General features: G+C 37.1%; 1 protein-coding gene across 4 annotated transcripts in view; it reads left to right on the top strand.

The window, feature by feature from the left end:
• The window catches only part of ATP2B1 (ATPase plasma membrane Ca2+ transporting 1), a 134644-nt gene that overhangs the window by 84646 nt on the left and 36125 nt on the right, over nucleotides 1-13873 (top strand). For all 4 annotated transcript variants that reach the window (XM_069584176.1, XM_069584174.1, XM_069584175.1 and 1 more), the window contains exons 7-12: nucleotides 2606-2644; nucleotides 3453-3614; nucleotides 5128-5342; nucleotides 8313-8555; nucleotides 10652-10893; nucleotides 13454-13691. In XM_069584176.1, coding sequence (XP_069440277.1) covers nucleotides 2606-2644; nucleotides 3453-3614; nucleotides 5128-5342; nucleotides 8313-8555; nucleotides 10652-10893; nucleotides 13454-13691 — 1139 coding nt within the window. The remainder of the gene's footprint in view (nucleotides 1-2605; nucleotides 2645-3452; nucleotides 3615-5127; nucleotides 5343-8312; nucleotides 8556-10651; nucleotides 10894-13453; nucleotides 13692-13873) is intronic.

Genomic DNA, 13873 nt, shown 5'->3' with positions numbered 1-13873 from the left:
ATAAAGAGTTCAAAGAGTTCGTTACCCAATGTAGTACTTTCAGGTGTTAGAATTGATAGAAGGGATTTTTTGTTTTAAGACTTAAGAGTTCATAAAAGGCTTTATGAAGACATCATCCCCTTTACCATAGTCAGACAAACTCAACACCTCCTTGAACACTTTGAAATCTCCCTGTCATTTTCATTTGTCTAGCAAAGTGAATTAAATTCCCAGTTCCTATTTACTTTTTTTTTAAACTACTTTCATATCAACTGTGATATGTCAGACATATGACATGTTGGCCTTATTGAACTTTTTCATCTTTTTCAAGTTTCCTATTGCTTAGGTAGCATCTTAGGTTGTTGGCTTTTAGACATAAGATCAAGACTTCACTTTGACACCTAGTATATTTGTCTTGTTCTATTCAGCCTGTTATTAGCTTATCAAGGTGTTAAAAATTTTAAACTTGATCCATTGTGTCTACTGTCCCTACATGAGATCTGTTATTAGTAAGCTTGATAACCATAGTTTATCCACAAGGATCTTATAAGAAGCTCTGTTACATAGGGAACTAGTTATCAGAATCACTTCATTGGGCAGTATGTCACTTTTTTAAAAAAGCCTTCCCTACTCTTTTAAATATTTACTGTACCACCATTTACTCCAGTTTTTCCTTTTAGGGCAACAGCAGTTTATTGAGGTTTAACCACTTAGATTTATTTCATCTTATTTAGGCTAGTAAGCCCATATTTTACTCACGCACATAAGTATTCTGAAGTCTTCTAAAATAAATGCTTGGCTGGCTATATCTACATCATTGCTTTTAATCTTTAGGTTAAATCTTTAGCTTTTATTCTTTGGGCTTTATCTTTAGCTGTAAAATCTTTCTTTCAAACAGAAACATGTTTGAAAAGCTCTGGCTGCGGGCAAGGGTGGCAGGCTCCACATTCTGGGTGTTTTCCTGTCCCACTCACAACAGTCCTCCATATGCCACCTTAAGGTTTCGTAAGGCAGAATAGAAGGCAGTTTAGAAACCAATAGTGGTGATACCCACCCCGCTGCAGTACTCTTGCCTGGAAAATCCCATGCATGGAGGAGCCTGGAAGGCTGCAGTCCATGGGGTCGCTGAGGGTCAGACACGACTGAGCGACTTCCCTTTCACTTTTCACTTTCATGCACTGGAGAAGGAAATGGCAGCCCACTCCAGTGTTCTTGCCTGGAGAATCCCAGGGATGGCGGAGCCTGGTGGGCTGCCATCTGTGGGATCACACAGAGTTGCACTCAATTGAAGCGACTTAGCAGCAGCAGTAGCAGCAGTGGTGATACCATTTATTGAGCACTTTATATGCATTATCTCAATAATCTAAGACTATCTTTTTTTTAATGATGAGTAGATTGAGTCTTATGCGGGTTATATAACTTGCTCCAGATTAAAGATTTTAGTTAGTGGCAGACCAATCCCACTTGTCAAACTCAAGAGTCTGTATTCTTAACAGTATGTTATATTGCATCCTAATTTTCAGGAGACTAAAGTCAACAGACCTTGTTAAAAAAAGAAAGGGAAGTTCATATCATGACCTTGTTCTTATTGACTCCAGTTTCTTTTCCAGTAAGCACCATTTTTTTTCTAAGTCCTATTATACACCTATTTTTATTAATGCAGTCAAGAGTATTCCTAGGAATTGGCATCTGACTGTCTACCATTTTTGATTCTTACCGGGTTTGCGCGTGTGTAAATTGCAGAGACCATTTTTTCATCTGTGGACTTTCAGCTCTTCTCCCATTCCTTTGAGTAAATTAATATTATATATTAGTATAATCCAGGGTAATCTGTTTCTGTTCCCTTCATAATCCGAAATGTGAATGTTTGGGCTCACTCCAGGCTTGGGCTCATCAAAGTAGCTAGGTATTCTGTTTCCCTTGCCTGTCTTGAGTATCTGTTCCTCTTTGACCATATTTGCTCCAGGTTTTCAAGTTTGAAGGAAGCACTCCTTGATGGATAAGTTCACCTTCCTCTTTGTCATTTTTATTATTAATATTATACGGCCTGCTCCAGACAGTAGACCCCTTCCTTCCTTGATTACTTTGTACTTCAGATGGTCTCATCTTTCTGCGTTCTTCTAATCTAAGCTAATTTAGGAATTACCCTTCCTGGTAGTCTCACTGACTGACTTTGTATTTGCATGCCCCAGTTTTACTTGCTTGCCTCTCCTCTCTGTTACACATACCAATTTGCTTCTCTTTCCCATCAAAGCTGTCCTGTGTGCCTGTGGTCTTCCTAGGGCACTCCTTCCCTCTCTACCTGTCTCTTTCCTACATTCTTAGGCTTACATCTATATTTAGTTTGAAAACCTTTGGCGATATTGCAGCATAAAAGAGTAAAATTTTATGGAGAAGTCAACCCAAATGTAATGCCCCAAATTGTTTTGGAATGTTCCCCCATGGTTAAGACCTAGGGAGAGACTGAGCCAGCAGGTCATGACAAGCCAAATGCTTTCTAATCTGTACACACACACACCCCGTTGTGTAACATTTCTGTTATAGAAATGTGAACTACCTTTGCATAATTTAGCATGGCTGTATTCATTTCTTTTGGAAAGCTTTAATTCCCGTTTTGTTCCTACAGATAAGAAACAAGATGGAGCTATTGAGAATCGCAACAAAGGTAAATTCAGGACGTTAAAAGTACACTTAGCTTATGCTTACTATAGCCAAAACTATTTCTCTTGTGTACTGTATTCATCCAAAAGTAGGATTCTTGTAGCAGAGAAAATTAACAACCTGTATTACTTGGGTGTATGTCTCTCTGGTCAGTGCCTGACTCATGTTGCCTTAACATTTTTGATATAAGATTTTAATTATGGCATGTGGTAGTAAATTTAGAAAGCTCCAGATGTAGGTAACTTTAAACTTAGACATTTCAAGCATTTTATCATTGGTTACTATGTGATTGCTGGCAGAAATGCATAAGTAACAAAATATGTAATGTGGATTTTTTGGCATCTATTTAAGTCTGTAAGCATATGTACATTTCTCGTTTGTATGGTCTCACATGATGTTCTACGTTATGGTTATAACTTATTGGGAGGAATTTATGGTGTTTGGAACGACACAGCACACAGGAGGAGAAATGATTGGGTGTTTAGCTCTTTTTTTTTTTAATTTTTTTTTTTTTTTTAAATTTTAAAATCTTTAATTCTTACATGGATTCCGGGTGTTTAGCTCTTTCAGGACCCCGTATTTCTTCTTATGCCTCATCTCTATTTCCTACCACAGCATTCTCAAATCTGGTACAAAGTTTCAAAACCTAGTGTCACTATTGCCTTATTTTCTCTGGGTAGGCACAGACATACACACTAAGGTAAATGTTTAAATCTTTGTGTTTCTATAAGAAATTGATTCCCCCCCCCCCCCCCAACACACACACCAAATTGCTTGAAAATGTTAACAGTTACGTGTGCACTTCAACATAGCAAAAGCCCAGGATGGCGCAGCCATGGAAATGCAGCCTTTGAAGAGTGAAGAAGGTGGAGATGGTGATGAGAAAGACAAAAAGAAAGCAAATTTGCCAAAAAAGGAAAAATCCGTTTTACAGGGGAAACTGACGAAACTAGCTGTTCAGATTGGCAAAGCAGGTATGATATTATAAGAAAATAAGATGTTTTGTTTTAAAATATGCTGACTTGCTATTTAAAAATATCTTTTGACGTACTTAAGACTGGAAATCATTGCTTTGTGAGTGGAAGGGGAGTTAATAATATTTTCAGTTTTATCTACAGTGTACCTTTTGAGTTATTAGAGAGTCTCATAATATTTTGAAACTTGGGAACTGTTATCATCATTTTATGTAGAGGGAGTGTCCTCTGTCAACTTGCTAATAAATAAATGGTCAGGTTAGGATTAGTGCTTAATCTACCCAATTCACAAGCCCATGAGCTTGTATCTGAATTTCTGGGCAAAATAGAGAGAGGGCTTACTCTATACAAATTACCGAGCTATATTTTAATAAAAAGAAACTTCACCACACATCTTCTCATCTTTTTATTGACTATGAAAAAAAATTAGGTAATGTGTTTTTCTAAAAATTGCAGTTTACTTAAATTGAGTGGAATACTTACAGCATCGCCCTGGTGAGATTGAAGTTATAAATTAAGAGTCATCACTAGAAAACACCTGTTAAATAGAACTACTCTTCAGGGGAAAATAAAACATAATGAAGAATTCACCTGCAGTGCAGGAGACTCGGTTCGATCCCTTGGTCGTGAAGATCCCCTGGAGAAGGAAATGGCAACCTACTCCAGTATTCTTGCCTGGGAAATCTCATGGACAGAGAAGCCTGTTGGGCTGTAGTCTGTGGAGTCACAAAAGAGACATAACTTAGCGACTGAACAACAATTCAAGCCACTTCCATTGCATCATTCTGTTACTTCCTGGGATTATCTCAGAAAAAGTTAAGATTTTACCTGTGTCCTCAGAAAGCTTATTATCTAGGAGATATTTGCTTTCTGTAATATTTAGCCAAATGTTAATACTGAATCATGCAGAAGTGGATGGCTTTAAGGTGGTGATGGTGTTTTAATAAACATCAGATTGGATTATTAGTTCCAGATATGTGGACATGCCTTATTTTGCAATATTCATTTATAAGGAGATTAAACACCCCACAAAATGGAAAGGTAAATGATTTGTAATACGTGATTAGCTCTTGGTTTTCTTAATGAAAAAATTAATTTCAGTAATTTGTGTTTTTCATTAAAAAACATAGAGTTGAATATTTAATTCTAGGTCTCCCCATTGATCAGATCCTTACCAATTTCTCTTTTGTCATTAAGCAGCTTATGCTACACTTTTGGTATTTCCTTGTCATTGCTTGTTATTTTGTCTCAGCTTTAGCAAAAGACCGAAGATGCAGTTAAGTCTAGAAAAGAATCATAAACACTTTTTTCCAGTTCTCCTAGTCAGAAGCAGAACTTAAATCTAACAATGTCAAGGGATGAGTTAGGTGCAAAAGAGTAGGTAACAGTTTCTCAGAGAAATTAAATATCACCAAAGGAGTTATGATTCTTCGAGTGGCTAATATGTAACTGACAGTGAGTCGTGTCTGGAATATTTAATGATTGCATTTTCCTTCTTTTTGTGTGCTGAAAGGTTTGTTGATGTCTGCCATCACAGTTATCATTCTTGTCTTATATTTTGTGATTGATACCTTCTGGGTTCAGAAGAGACCATGGCTTGCTGAGTGCACACCGATTTACATACAGTATTTTGTAAAGTTCTTCATTATTGGAGTTACGGTTTTGGTGGTGGCAGTACCAGAAGGTCTGCCCCTTGCAGTCACTATCTCACTAGCTTATTCAGTCAAGGTAAGCGGAAAAGACTTATGCACGACTGCCCTTTTCCTTTTGGGTTCTGAAAGTTGGAGACTTCCCTAAATTTGCACTGCTTCCTTTAGAAATTCTGTTGTTGGTCCCCTCCTCCTCTCCCCAGTTGAAGATCTCTGCACCGAGGCCTATACATGCCTGAAAGGGCAGCCTTGACACAGAGCTAAGCAGAACTCCACTGGGAAAGTTCTAGCTTACGTTTCCGCATACGATAGTTAAGATGTCCAGTCCCCTTCTGTTTCCCATCTGTAAAATTGAAGTAAGCGTGTTTGTCATTTGCCTGTGGGACAAGAGCAGAGCGGTTGACCTGCCTCCAACAATCTCAGGCCTCCTTGTTGGACCCTCATGACCCCACGGTCCTGCCTTCACATGGGAGGCAGATTCATGTTTCTAAAAAATAATTCAGATCGTTTTTGTTTCTTGTGTAAAAACCCTCCAGTGGCTTCTCATCAGAATGAGATCCAGGGTCCCTCGCCGTGGCCTGCACGGCCTGCCTGGTCTGCCCAATCTCTCTTTCTTCTCCTGTTCATCTCCCACATCTTTCTCCCACTCTGGTCCAGCCTCACCAGCCTTCCTGCTGTTTCTCAAAAACTCCAGCCCTCTTCTCCCTTTTGGACCTGTGTGCTCCTTTCTTTGAATCAGCAGCTCTCTAACTTTACTCAGCTCTCTTCACATGTTACTGTCTCCGACCACTCCGTGTACAGTAATACAGTCCTTCTGTTCTCAAAGTAGAATGCTGAAAAAATGAGCTTGGATGTTTTTGCTGACTGCTGTTTTACTTAAACGAATATTCTGTTTGAAGATTATTAATTCTTTTTATCAGTTTTATATCCTAAATGGTAAAAGCAAATTGGATTTTAAAAGAGTTAGCCTGGACAGTTTTTGTTTTTTTTTTTTTAACAGTAACATTGTGTTCATTTCTGCCATACAGCAGCACAAATCAGCCATATTTATATATATATCCCTTCCTTCTTGAGCCTCCCTCCCTTCCCCCCACCCTACCCCTCTAGGTCATCACAGAGCACCAGGCTGGGCTCCCCGTGTTATATAGCAGTTTCTTGCCAACTATCCACTTTATGCACAGGAGAGTATGTTTGTTGATACTACTTTTTCCACTCGCCCCACTTGCTCTCTCCCCCACTGTGTCTACAGGTTCATTCCCTACATCTGCCTCTCCGTTCTTTCCCTGCAAATAGGTTCATCAATACCATTTTTCTAGATTCCATATATATGCATTAATATACTGTATTTGTTTTTCTCTTTTGGACTGACTTACCCTGTATAACAAGCTCTAGGCTCATCCGCTTGCCTGGAACTAACTCAAATTCGTTCTTTTTTATGGCTGCATGATATTCCATTGTATGTGTGCACCCCATCTTCTTTATCCATTCATCTGTTGATGGACATCTAGCTTGCTTACAGGTCTTCAGCCTGGACAGTTTTGATCTTTCTTTCAAAATGGCTTCACACATAAAATTCTACCTAACGAAAGAATGCCGCTTTTGTCAATTTTCTAATGTTAATTAGTATTCTTCCTAAGTAGCATTGATGGCAGAAAGCAAGACAAAGTAATTAATCATAGTTTCTGCTCTAGCGCTCTCATCTTCTGTGTTCCCAAGAATTTTCAGCAGACCTGTCTTGATAAGAATATTTTGGGGCTTCCTGTTTAAGTTTATATTCAAGCATTTCACATCTTTTGTTTCAAAAATGAAGTGGTAAATGTATCAAAGGAATAGTGAGATACAATCTGTTCATCTACTTGATATCTTAAAATAATTAGAAACAATTGAGGGTAGATGTAAGTTTTAGACACATAGGTAAAATCATTTTATTGGTACTGAAATTAGCTCATTTTGAGTAGTCATTAATGATACTGATTTTTCAGTTGATCAAAAAGATATAGGCAGAATTGATTTGCATTCCTGTGACAGAAAATGAGTAGGAGCATTTTGACTGTTGTTCTTTAAGCTCTCATTAAATGTTTCTTTAGCCCAAACGTTACCTCTTTCCTTTTCACTGAGCCGTCGTCCTTATGGCTCCTCTGTTAGTGTTTTGCAAAACTGAACACCTTTTTTTTTTTTTGCTGCAGAACTTTCTTTTAATCGTTAGTATTAACGCAGATCGCAGTAATCTTCCTTCCCCAAACTTACTTCAAGGAACCAGTTTCTTGCAATATCTTGCACATCAGTGGACACAGAACATACTTCGTAAAATAACTCTTTGCATTTTTTAACCCATTCCAGTTAACGTTTCAGGAATCAGTTATTAAGCATTTTAGCCTAAATGCCTTTTGGAACTACAGTAAAACTCATTTTCTTTAGAAACTTATCTTTTTCTTGTAAATAAGAGGAAGGGATGATCCTAAGGATGAGAATACCAGTGTATCACCATTTGGAGAAGATAAAAGTGACCCTTGCTGGTTTTGATATGTTACTTCAATCTATCAGAGTCAAAAAGAAAAAAAAGAAAATTCAGGCAACTACATGCCCACAAATTCTATATTTTAACTGATAAAAGCTACTTTTTTCTTATTGACTGATTGAAGAATCTTTTGTTTTCCACTTAACAAGGAGACTTAAACCTTACATGTAAATACACTGTTACATGGCTGTGAGTACAAATTGTCATTGCTCTTAGAATTTGAGGATGCTTCCTAGAAGCTGTTGGAGGCATGTCAACATGATTTGCATGTGGATATCTGCCTTCATTTACTAGACTATGTTATGTAGTGGGAAACTTATTGAAGCCACAGAAAGCTAGTACTTTGTTTAGCTTATTTGAATAGGCCATTTATATTAAATTCTTCCAATATTAAATCGGTGCTTTATACTATGTATCCAAGTAAAGTTGGGAGTTATAGTTCTGATTTTAAAGCAGTTTACAATCATTTTGATATAATGAGGTCATTGGTTTTATGTGTAGCTTAACTACCTCTTTTTTTTGTCACTGTAGAAAATGATGAAAGATAATAATTTAGTAAGACATCTGGATGCTTGTGAAACCATGGGAAATGCTACAGCTATTTGTTCAGATAAGACAGGAACATTGACAATGAACCGAATGACAGTTGTTCAAGCTTACATAAATGAAAAACATTATAAAAAGATTCCTGACCCAGAAGCTATTCCACCAAATATTTTGTCCTATCTTGTAACAGGAATTTCTGTGAATTGTGCTTATACATCAAAAATATTGGTAAGGTTTCTTTAATAATTTATTTATGAAAACTAATTTTTCCATTTGTGATGATTTGCCTATATGTCGTTCTTAAGCCCTATCACTATTATTTATAAATTGAAGAAATGTGTTAAGTTTTTAAATAAGATTTGTTGATCAGTGTATATATTATGTTTACTTATATTTTTCTTCTATATTTTGAATTTTCTGTGTTTAGAAATGTTTAGAAACTTTTGAGCCACATAATCAGAATAAGTCCTCAATTCAAAATTTCTACTTCATTCATTTTGTGAAAGACTAGGCTATCTTACTGTAGAAAGTCAACTTTCAATTTCCTGGAGCAAATTTTGAAACCAGATTTTAACTTACTATGTGTCATATATGCTTGCTATAGGCTCTGTTTGATTTCTCAGTAGATCGTACCTATAAGGTGATTCTTAAACCTTTGGCACTAACTGAATAAAGTAACTCTAGACTTGTGGTGCCTTAGAATAAACTATTTTTAACTTTGCACATTTAAAAAGTTTTATTTATAACATAAAGCATGAGATTGTTATGTGTTCTAGACTTATGGATGAAGACCATAAACGCAGTTAATATTGCATGAATTGGATTATTGGACTGGAAAGCTATGAGATCTTGGTTCTGCATCTAGCTTTGTCTTTTCCTAGCTGAAAGCCTAAGCTTTACTTTCTTCAGTTGTTAAGTGAAGATGGTTTTATCTGCCCTTCATACTGTTGTGATTACAGAAGGAGGTATTTGTGAAGATACTCTGAAGGAAATAAAGGTTTTATATGTATTTAAGGCAACTATATTTTAATGACTGTAATTTTAAGCCATAAAAAATGGTAAAGTAGATTTAATTTTGAACTATTTAATACAAACTTTTATGAAAACAAGAGAAAAGGAAGGGAATTAAAATTTATTAAGTCCTGTATGTATCAGGCTGCATGAATCACAAGCCAGAATCAAGATTTCTGGGAGAAATATTAGCAGCCTCAGATATGCAGGTGATAGCACTGTAATGGCAGAAAGTGAAGAGGGACTAAAGAACCTCCTGATGAAGGTGAAAGAGGAGAGTGAAAAAGCTGACTTAAAACTCAGTGTGCAAAAAACTAAGATACAATATATGGTCCCATCACTTCATGGCAAATAGAAAGGGAAAAAGTAGAAGCAGTAACAGATTTTATCTTGTTGAACTCCAAAATCACTGCAGATGGTGACTGCAGCCCTGAAATTAAAACACACTGGCTACTTGGAAGGGAAGTTATGACAATCCCAGACAGTGTATTAAAAAGCAGAGGGATCACTTTGCTGATAAAGGTCCATATAGTCAAAGCTATGGTTTTTCCAGTAGTCATGTGTGGATGTGAAAGTTGGACTATAAATAAAGCTGAGCACCAAAGAGTTGATGCTTTTGAACTACGGTGTTGGAGAGGACTCTTAAGAGTCCCTTGGACTGCAAGCAGATCAAACTAGTCAGTCAATCCTAAAGGAAATCAACTCTGAATATTCATTGGAAGGACTGATGCTGAAGCTAAATCTCCAATATTTTGGCCACCTGATGTGAAGCGCCAGCTCACTGGAAAAGACCCTGATCCTGGGAAAGACTGAAGGCAAAAGGAGAAGCGAATGAAAGAGGATGAGATGGTTAGATAGCATCACCAACTCAATAGACATGCATTTGAGCAAAGTGTGGGAGAAAGTGTAAAAGACAGGGAAGCCTGGCATGCTACAGTCCATGGGATTGCAGAGTCACACATGACTTAGTGACTGAACAACAGCAGCATGTGTCAGGAACCAACTTTAAACTTTACTTGACTTACCTCATTTAATTCTTGGATGCTCCTGTTGTCCTGGTGTTGAAGCCAAAAACCGTGGCAGTTGAGTTAACTTGCCAGAAATTCACACAGCTAGTAATTGGCAGGGCTGAGAGCGGAATCCACGTTATTTTTGCCCCAGACCTTCCTTCAGCCTTTCTTTTTCTATGTTCCTCTTTGAAATGCTGATACTAATAGAAGTTTCCTATATGATTTTGCTTAGAATGTCTCGTTCTGCTTTGCATTCTAAATTAAACTGTATGGTACTAGCTTCTAAACCTTTTTCTCTTATAGCCACCAGAGAAAGAGGGTGGATTACCTCGTCATGTTGGTAATAAAACTGAATGTGCCTTGTTGGGACTTCTTTTGGATTTAAAGCGGGATTATCAGGATGTTAGAAATGAAATACCAGAAGAAGCACTATACAAAGTCTACACCTTCAATTCTGTCAGAAAGTCCATGAGCACTGTCCTGAAAAATGCAGATGGAAGTTACCGAATATTCAGCAAGGGTGCATCTGAGATAATTCTGAAAAAGTAAGAGTAAAATGCTTAGATGAATAAACTTCTCACTGTGGTCACCTTACGGAATACCTACCCTGTTGTTACTGTTGATGCTTTCTTTTTGTGAACGTCAGGCATTTCTAGGACCTTACGAGTTTATTAGTGTAATTTAATGGTATTGATCTTTTGTCCAGGGTATTCTGCCATTCTCATACTCCAGCTTTTATTTCTTAGTATTCTTCTACAGGGAAAATAAGCCCATTATATTCCATCTGTATGGTTTAGCAAAATGAACACTGATATTTGTTCTTAGGCATGTTGAGTCCATTGCTGTATAGGATCACAAAAAATAAAAGCCTCCTGGGAAGAAAAATTCATGGTCATGTCTTCTATACGGCATTGTAGATAGTGATGAGTGAATTATACATTAGTTTTTAGAATAATAAAGCATTAAAACTTGATCTTGAGGCTCCTCCTTTTATATCAGAGTGAGGTTTTATCATACTTAATGCTACTGCATTGTTGTATTTAAATACCTGCTCTCATTTTGGATGGTAATCTTTTTTTTTTTTTCGTACTGTCCATATTACAGGCCAGTGGCCCCACTTTTGACGTCACATGTTTAAATATAATTTTCCTAATGCTTATCTGTTATTACAAGCATTGAAATTATTTTGACTTTTTTTTTTTTAATTCCAGTAGAAAACTTTTGTAAAAAATTGAGGAATTCTGGAAAATTAGAACTCACTTGAAATTGCAATATTTAAAATATTTCCATTTTAGTTTGCTTATAAATGGATTATAATCCAATGTTATAACATTGGATTATAATCGGCAGATTATAATCTCACGGATTAAGAGAAAAATACATAAATGTTAATGCAAAATATGACAGATGCACACAAAATTTTAAGCTGAGAGATCATACTATGAAGGGTGTAGCATTTAAGACAGGTTTTGGTATGAAGTTAGAACGTGAAGGTGAAGGAGGCCGCATTGGAGGGAAGGAGGTGAGAATGTGCAGACCATGTTGGGGGAATAGCGAATAGTCGTACAGTTCAGCTGAGTGGTGCTGGGCTTTTGTGACACATAGGACTTCTTTCTTCCCTTTACATGTGCTTGGTTATCTGACTTCCCTGAAGTGTGAGTTATCTTGTTTCTGAGGCTTGTTGGGAAGCAGGTAGATGGATGGAGGAGATTTTTGAGTCAAAACTAGTCAGGTAGTGGCTCTGTTGCAACTCATTAGCTTTGAGATCTTCCTTTAGCTTCCATTTTTACTTCACTAAAAAAAGAGGATAATGACCCTGAATTCCAAGACAGTGAGATAAAACAATGCATGTGAAACATCTCACATGCAGTATGCTAAGTAGACAGTATTCTTCTCACAGTGAAATTTACATTTTGTTGTGGAGGCTCTTAAATTCTAGACTCAGCAGTTAAAACAGTTAAGTAGGCCAGATAATGCAGCTAAAGAACTTTTTTCATCAGGTAGCAGAGTGAGCAAAAAAACTGTGGAATTGAGGATAATTCTTGCATCAGGGAATAAGGTGGGTTGGGAGGAGGGGAAAGGATGGGCTGGAGACTGATATCAATTGAAAGGCTATTACAGCAGCTTTAGCTCCAAGTAAGAGCAAGAAGAAGCAGGGGCAATAGGAAGAAGAGGAAATATTCAGAAGACTGTTCAGAGGACAAGTACATAGGACTTGGGAGCTAATACTATATAGATGACGAGGAAAAGAGTTTAGACTTCCCATTGAAATTACTGGTAGTAATGTTGATATATATTCAATGGTCAGTGAGGAGATGACCTGTAGTCTCGCCTGCAGTCAATTTAAGGTACTGGTACAACATCTGAGTGGACTCTTAGGATGGGAAAACAGTCAGAACAGAAGAGGGGGATTTGGGAATCACTTTCCTAGAAGCAGGAAGCAGTGGCATCACCAAGCAGGAAGAACAAGAGAGGCAACGTGAAAACCTTTCGGTAGGGAAGTATATACAGTTTTATGTATGCAAGTTTTATTTATTACATTGTTAAAAGGTTGTAGTTCATTTCACTGAAACAAACTATTTTGGCATTATCTTTCATTCTAATAGAAGGCTTATTTTAACAGTAAGTTACTTTTTTCTTTCATGGTTAAAACAATATAGGTGATGAAACAACATCTCAGGTAAGGGGTTGATTGAACGTGGCTTTTTACTTTAAAAGAAGGACATATGTGGCGATTTTGTGTTACTTAAGACTAATATCTAAATCTATACCAAAATGTTCAGGTATGTAGTTTATTCTTCTCTGCCACTAGGGGTTTTTGGTGAAAATTTTAAAGCCCTGCATTTCCTAAAGAGAAGTTTTAAAAATATCTTCAGCAACTGATTCAATGAAGAATGATCAAAGGAGAACTATAAAAAGAGAACTGTTTTGTAAAGGGGAGAGTGGAAAGTAAATATGGTTGAAGCCTGTAAAAACGCAACATACATAGTTCTCTGAATTCCCAATAATCAGATTACGTGAACTCTAGCCCATCCAAGTCACTTAAATGGCATTGACTATTGTCTTTGTTAATTATTGATGTTTGGATTCAACATTTCCTTATAGGTGTTTCAAAATCTTGAGTGCTAATGGTGAGGCAAAAGTATTCAGACCAAGGGACCGTGATGATATTGTAAAAACTGTGATTGAACCGATGGCATCAGAAGGCTTGAGAACCATATGTCTTGCATTCAGAGATTTCCCAGCAGGAGAACCAGAACCAGAGTGGGATAATGAAAATGATATTGTCACCGGCCTTACATGCATTGCTGTTGTGGGGATTGAAGATCCTGTGAGACCTGAGGTGGTGAAACGTTCTGTGTTCTGCATGTGCAGAAGGCACTAACTGTAACCGGTTTTCTAGTAAAATTCTTAGCCTTTGTGATTTTCTTTCCAATGTGAATCCAAGATGAGTGAAATAATAGTACTTGGGATGCATGTGCTGCCTATTTATGGTTTTTAATTCAGTAACTGCTCTTTGGGACC

This window comes from Ovis canadensis, chromosome 3, assembly GCF_042477335.2.
Source record: "Ovis canadensis isolate MfBH-ARS-UI-01 breed Bighorn chromosome 3, ARS-UI_OviCan_v2, whole genome shotgun sequence".
NCBI lineage: Eukaryota > Metazoa > Chordata > Mammalia > Artiodactyla > Bovidae > Ovis > Ovis canadensis.
Note: the sequence above shows the minus strand (reverse complement) of the source record. Positions and strands in the feature narration are given on the sequence as shown.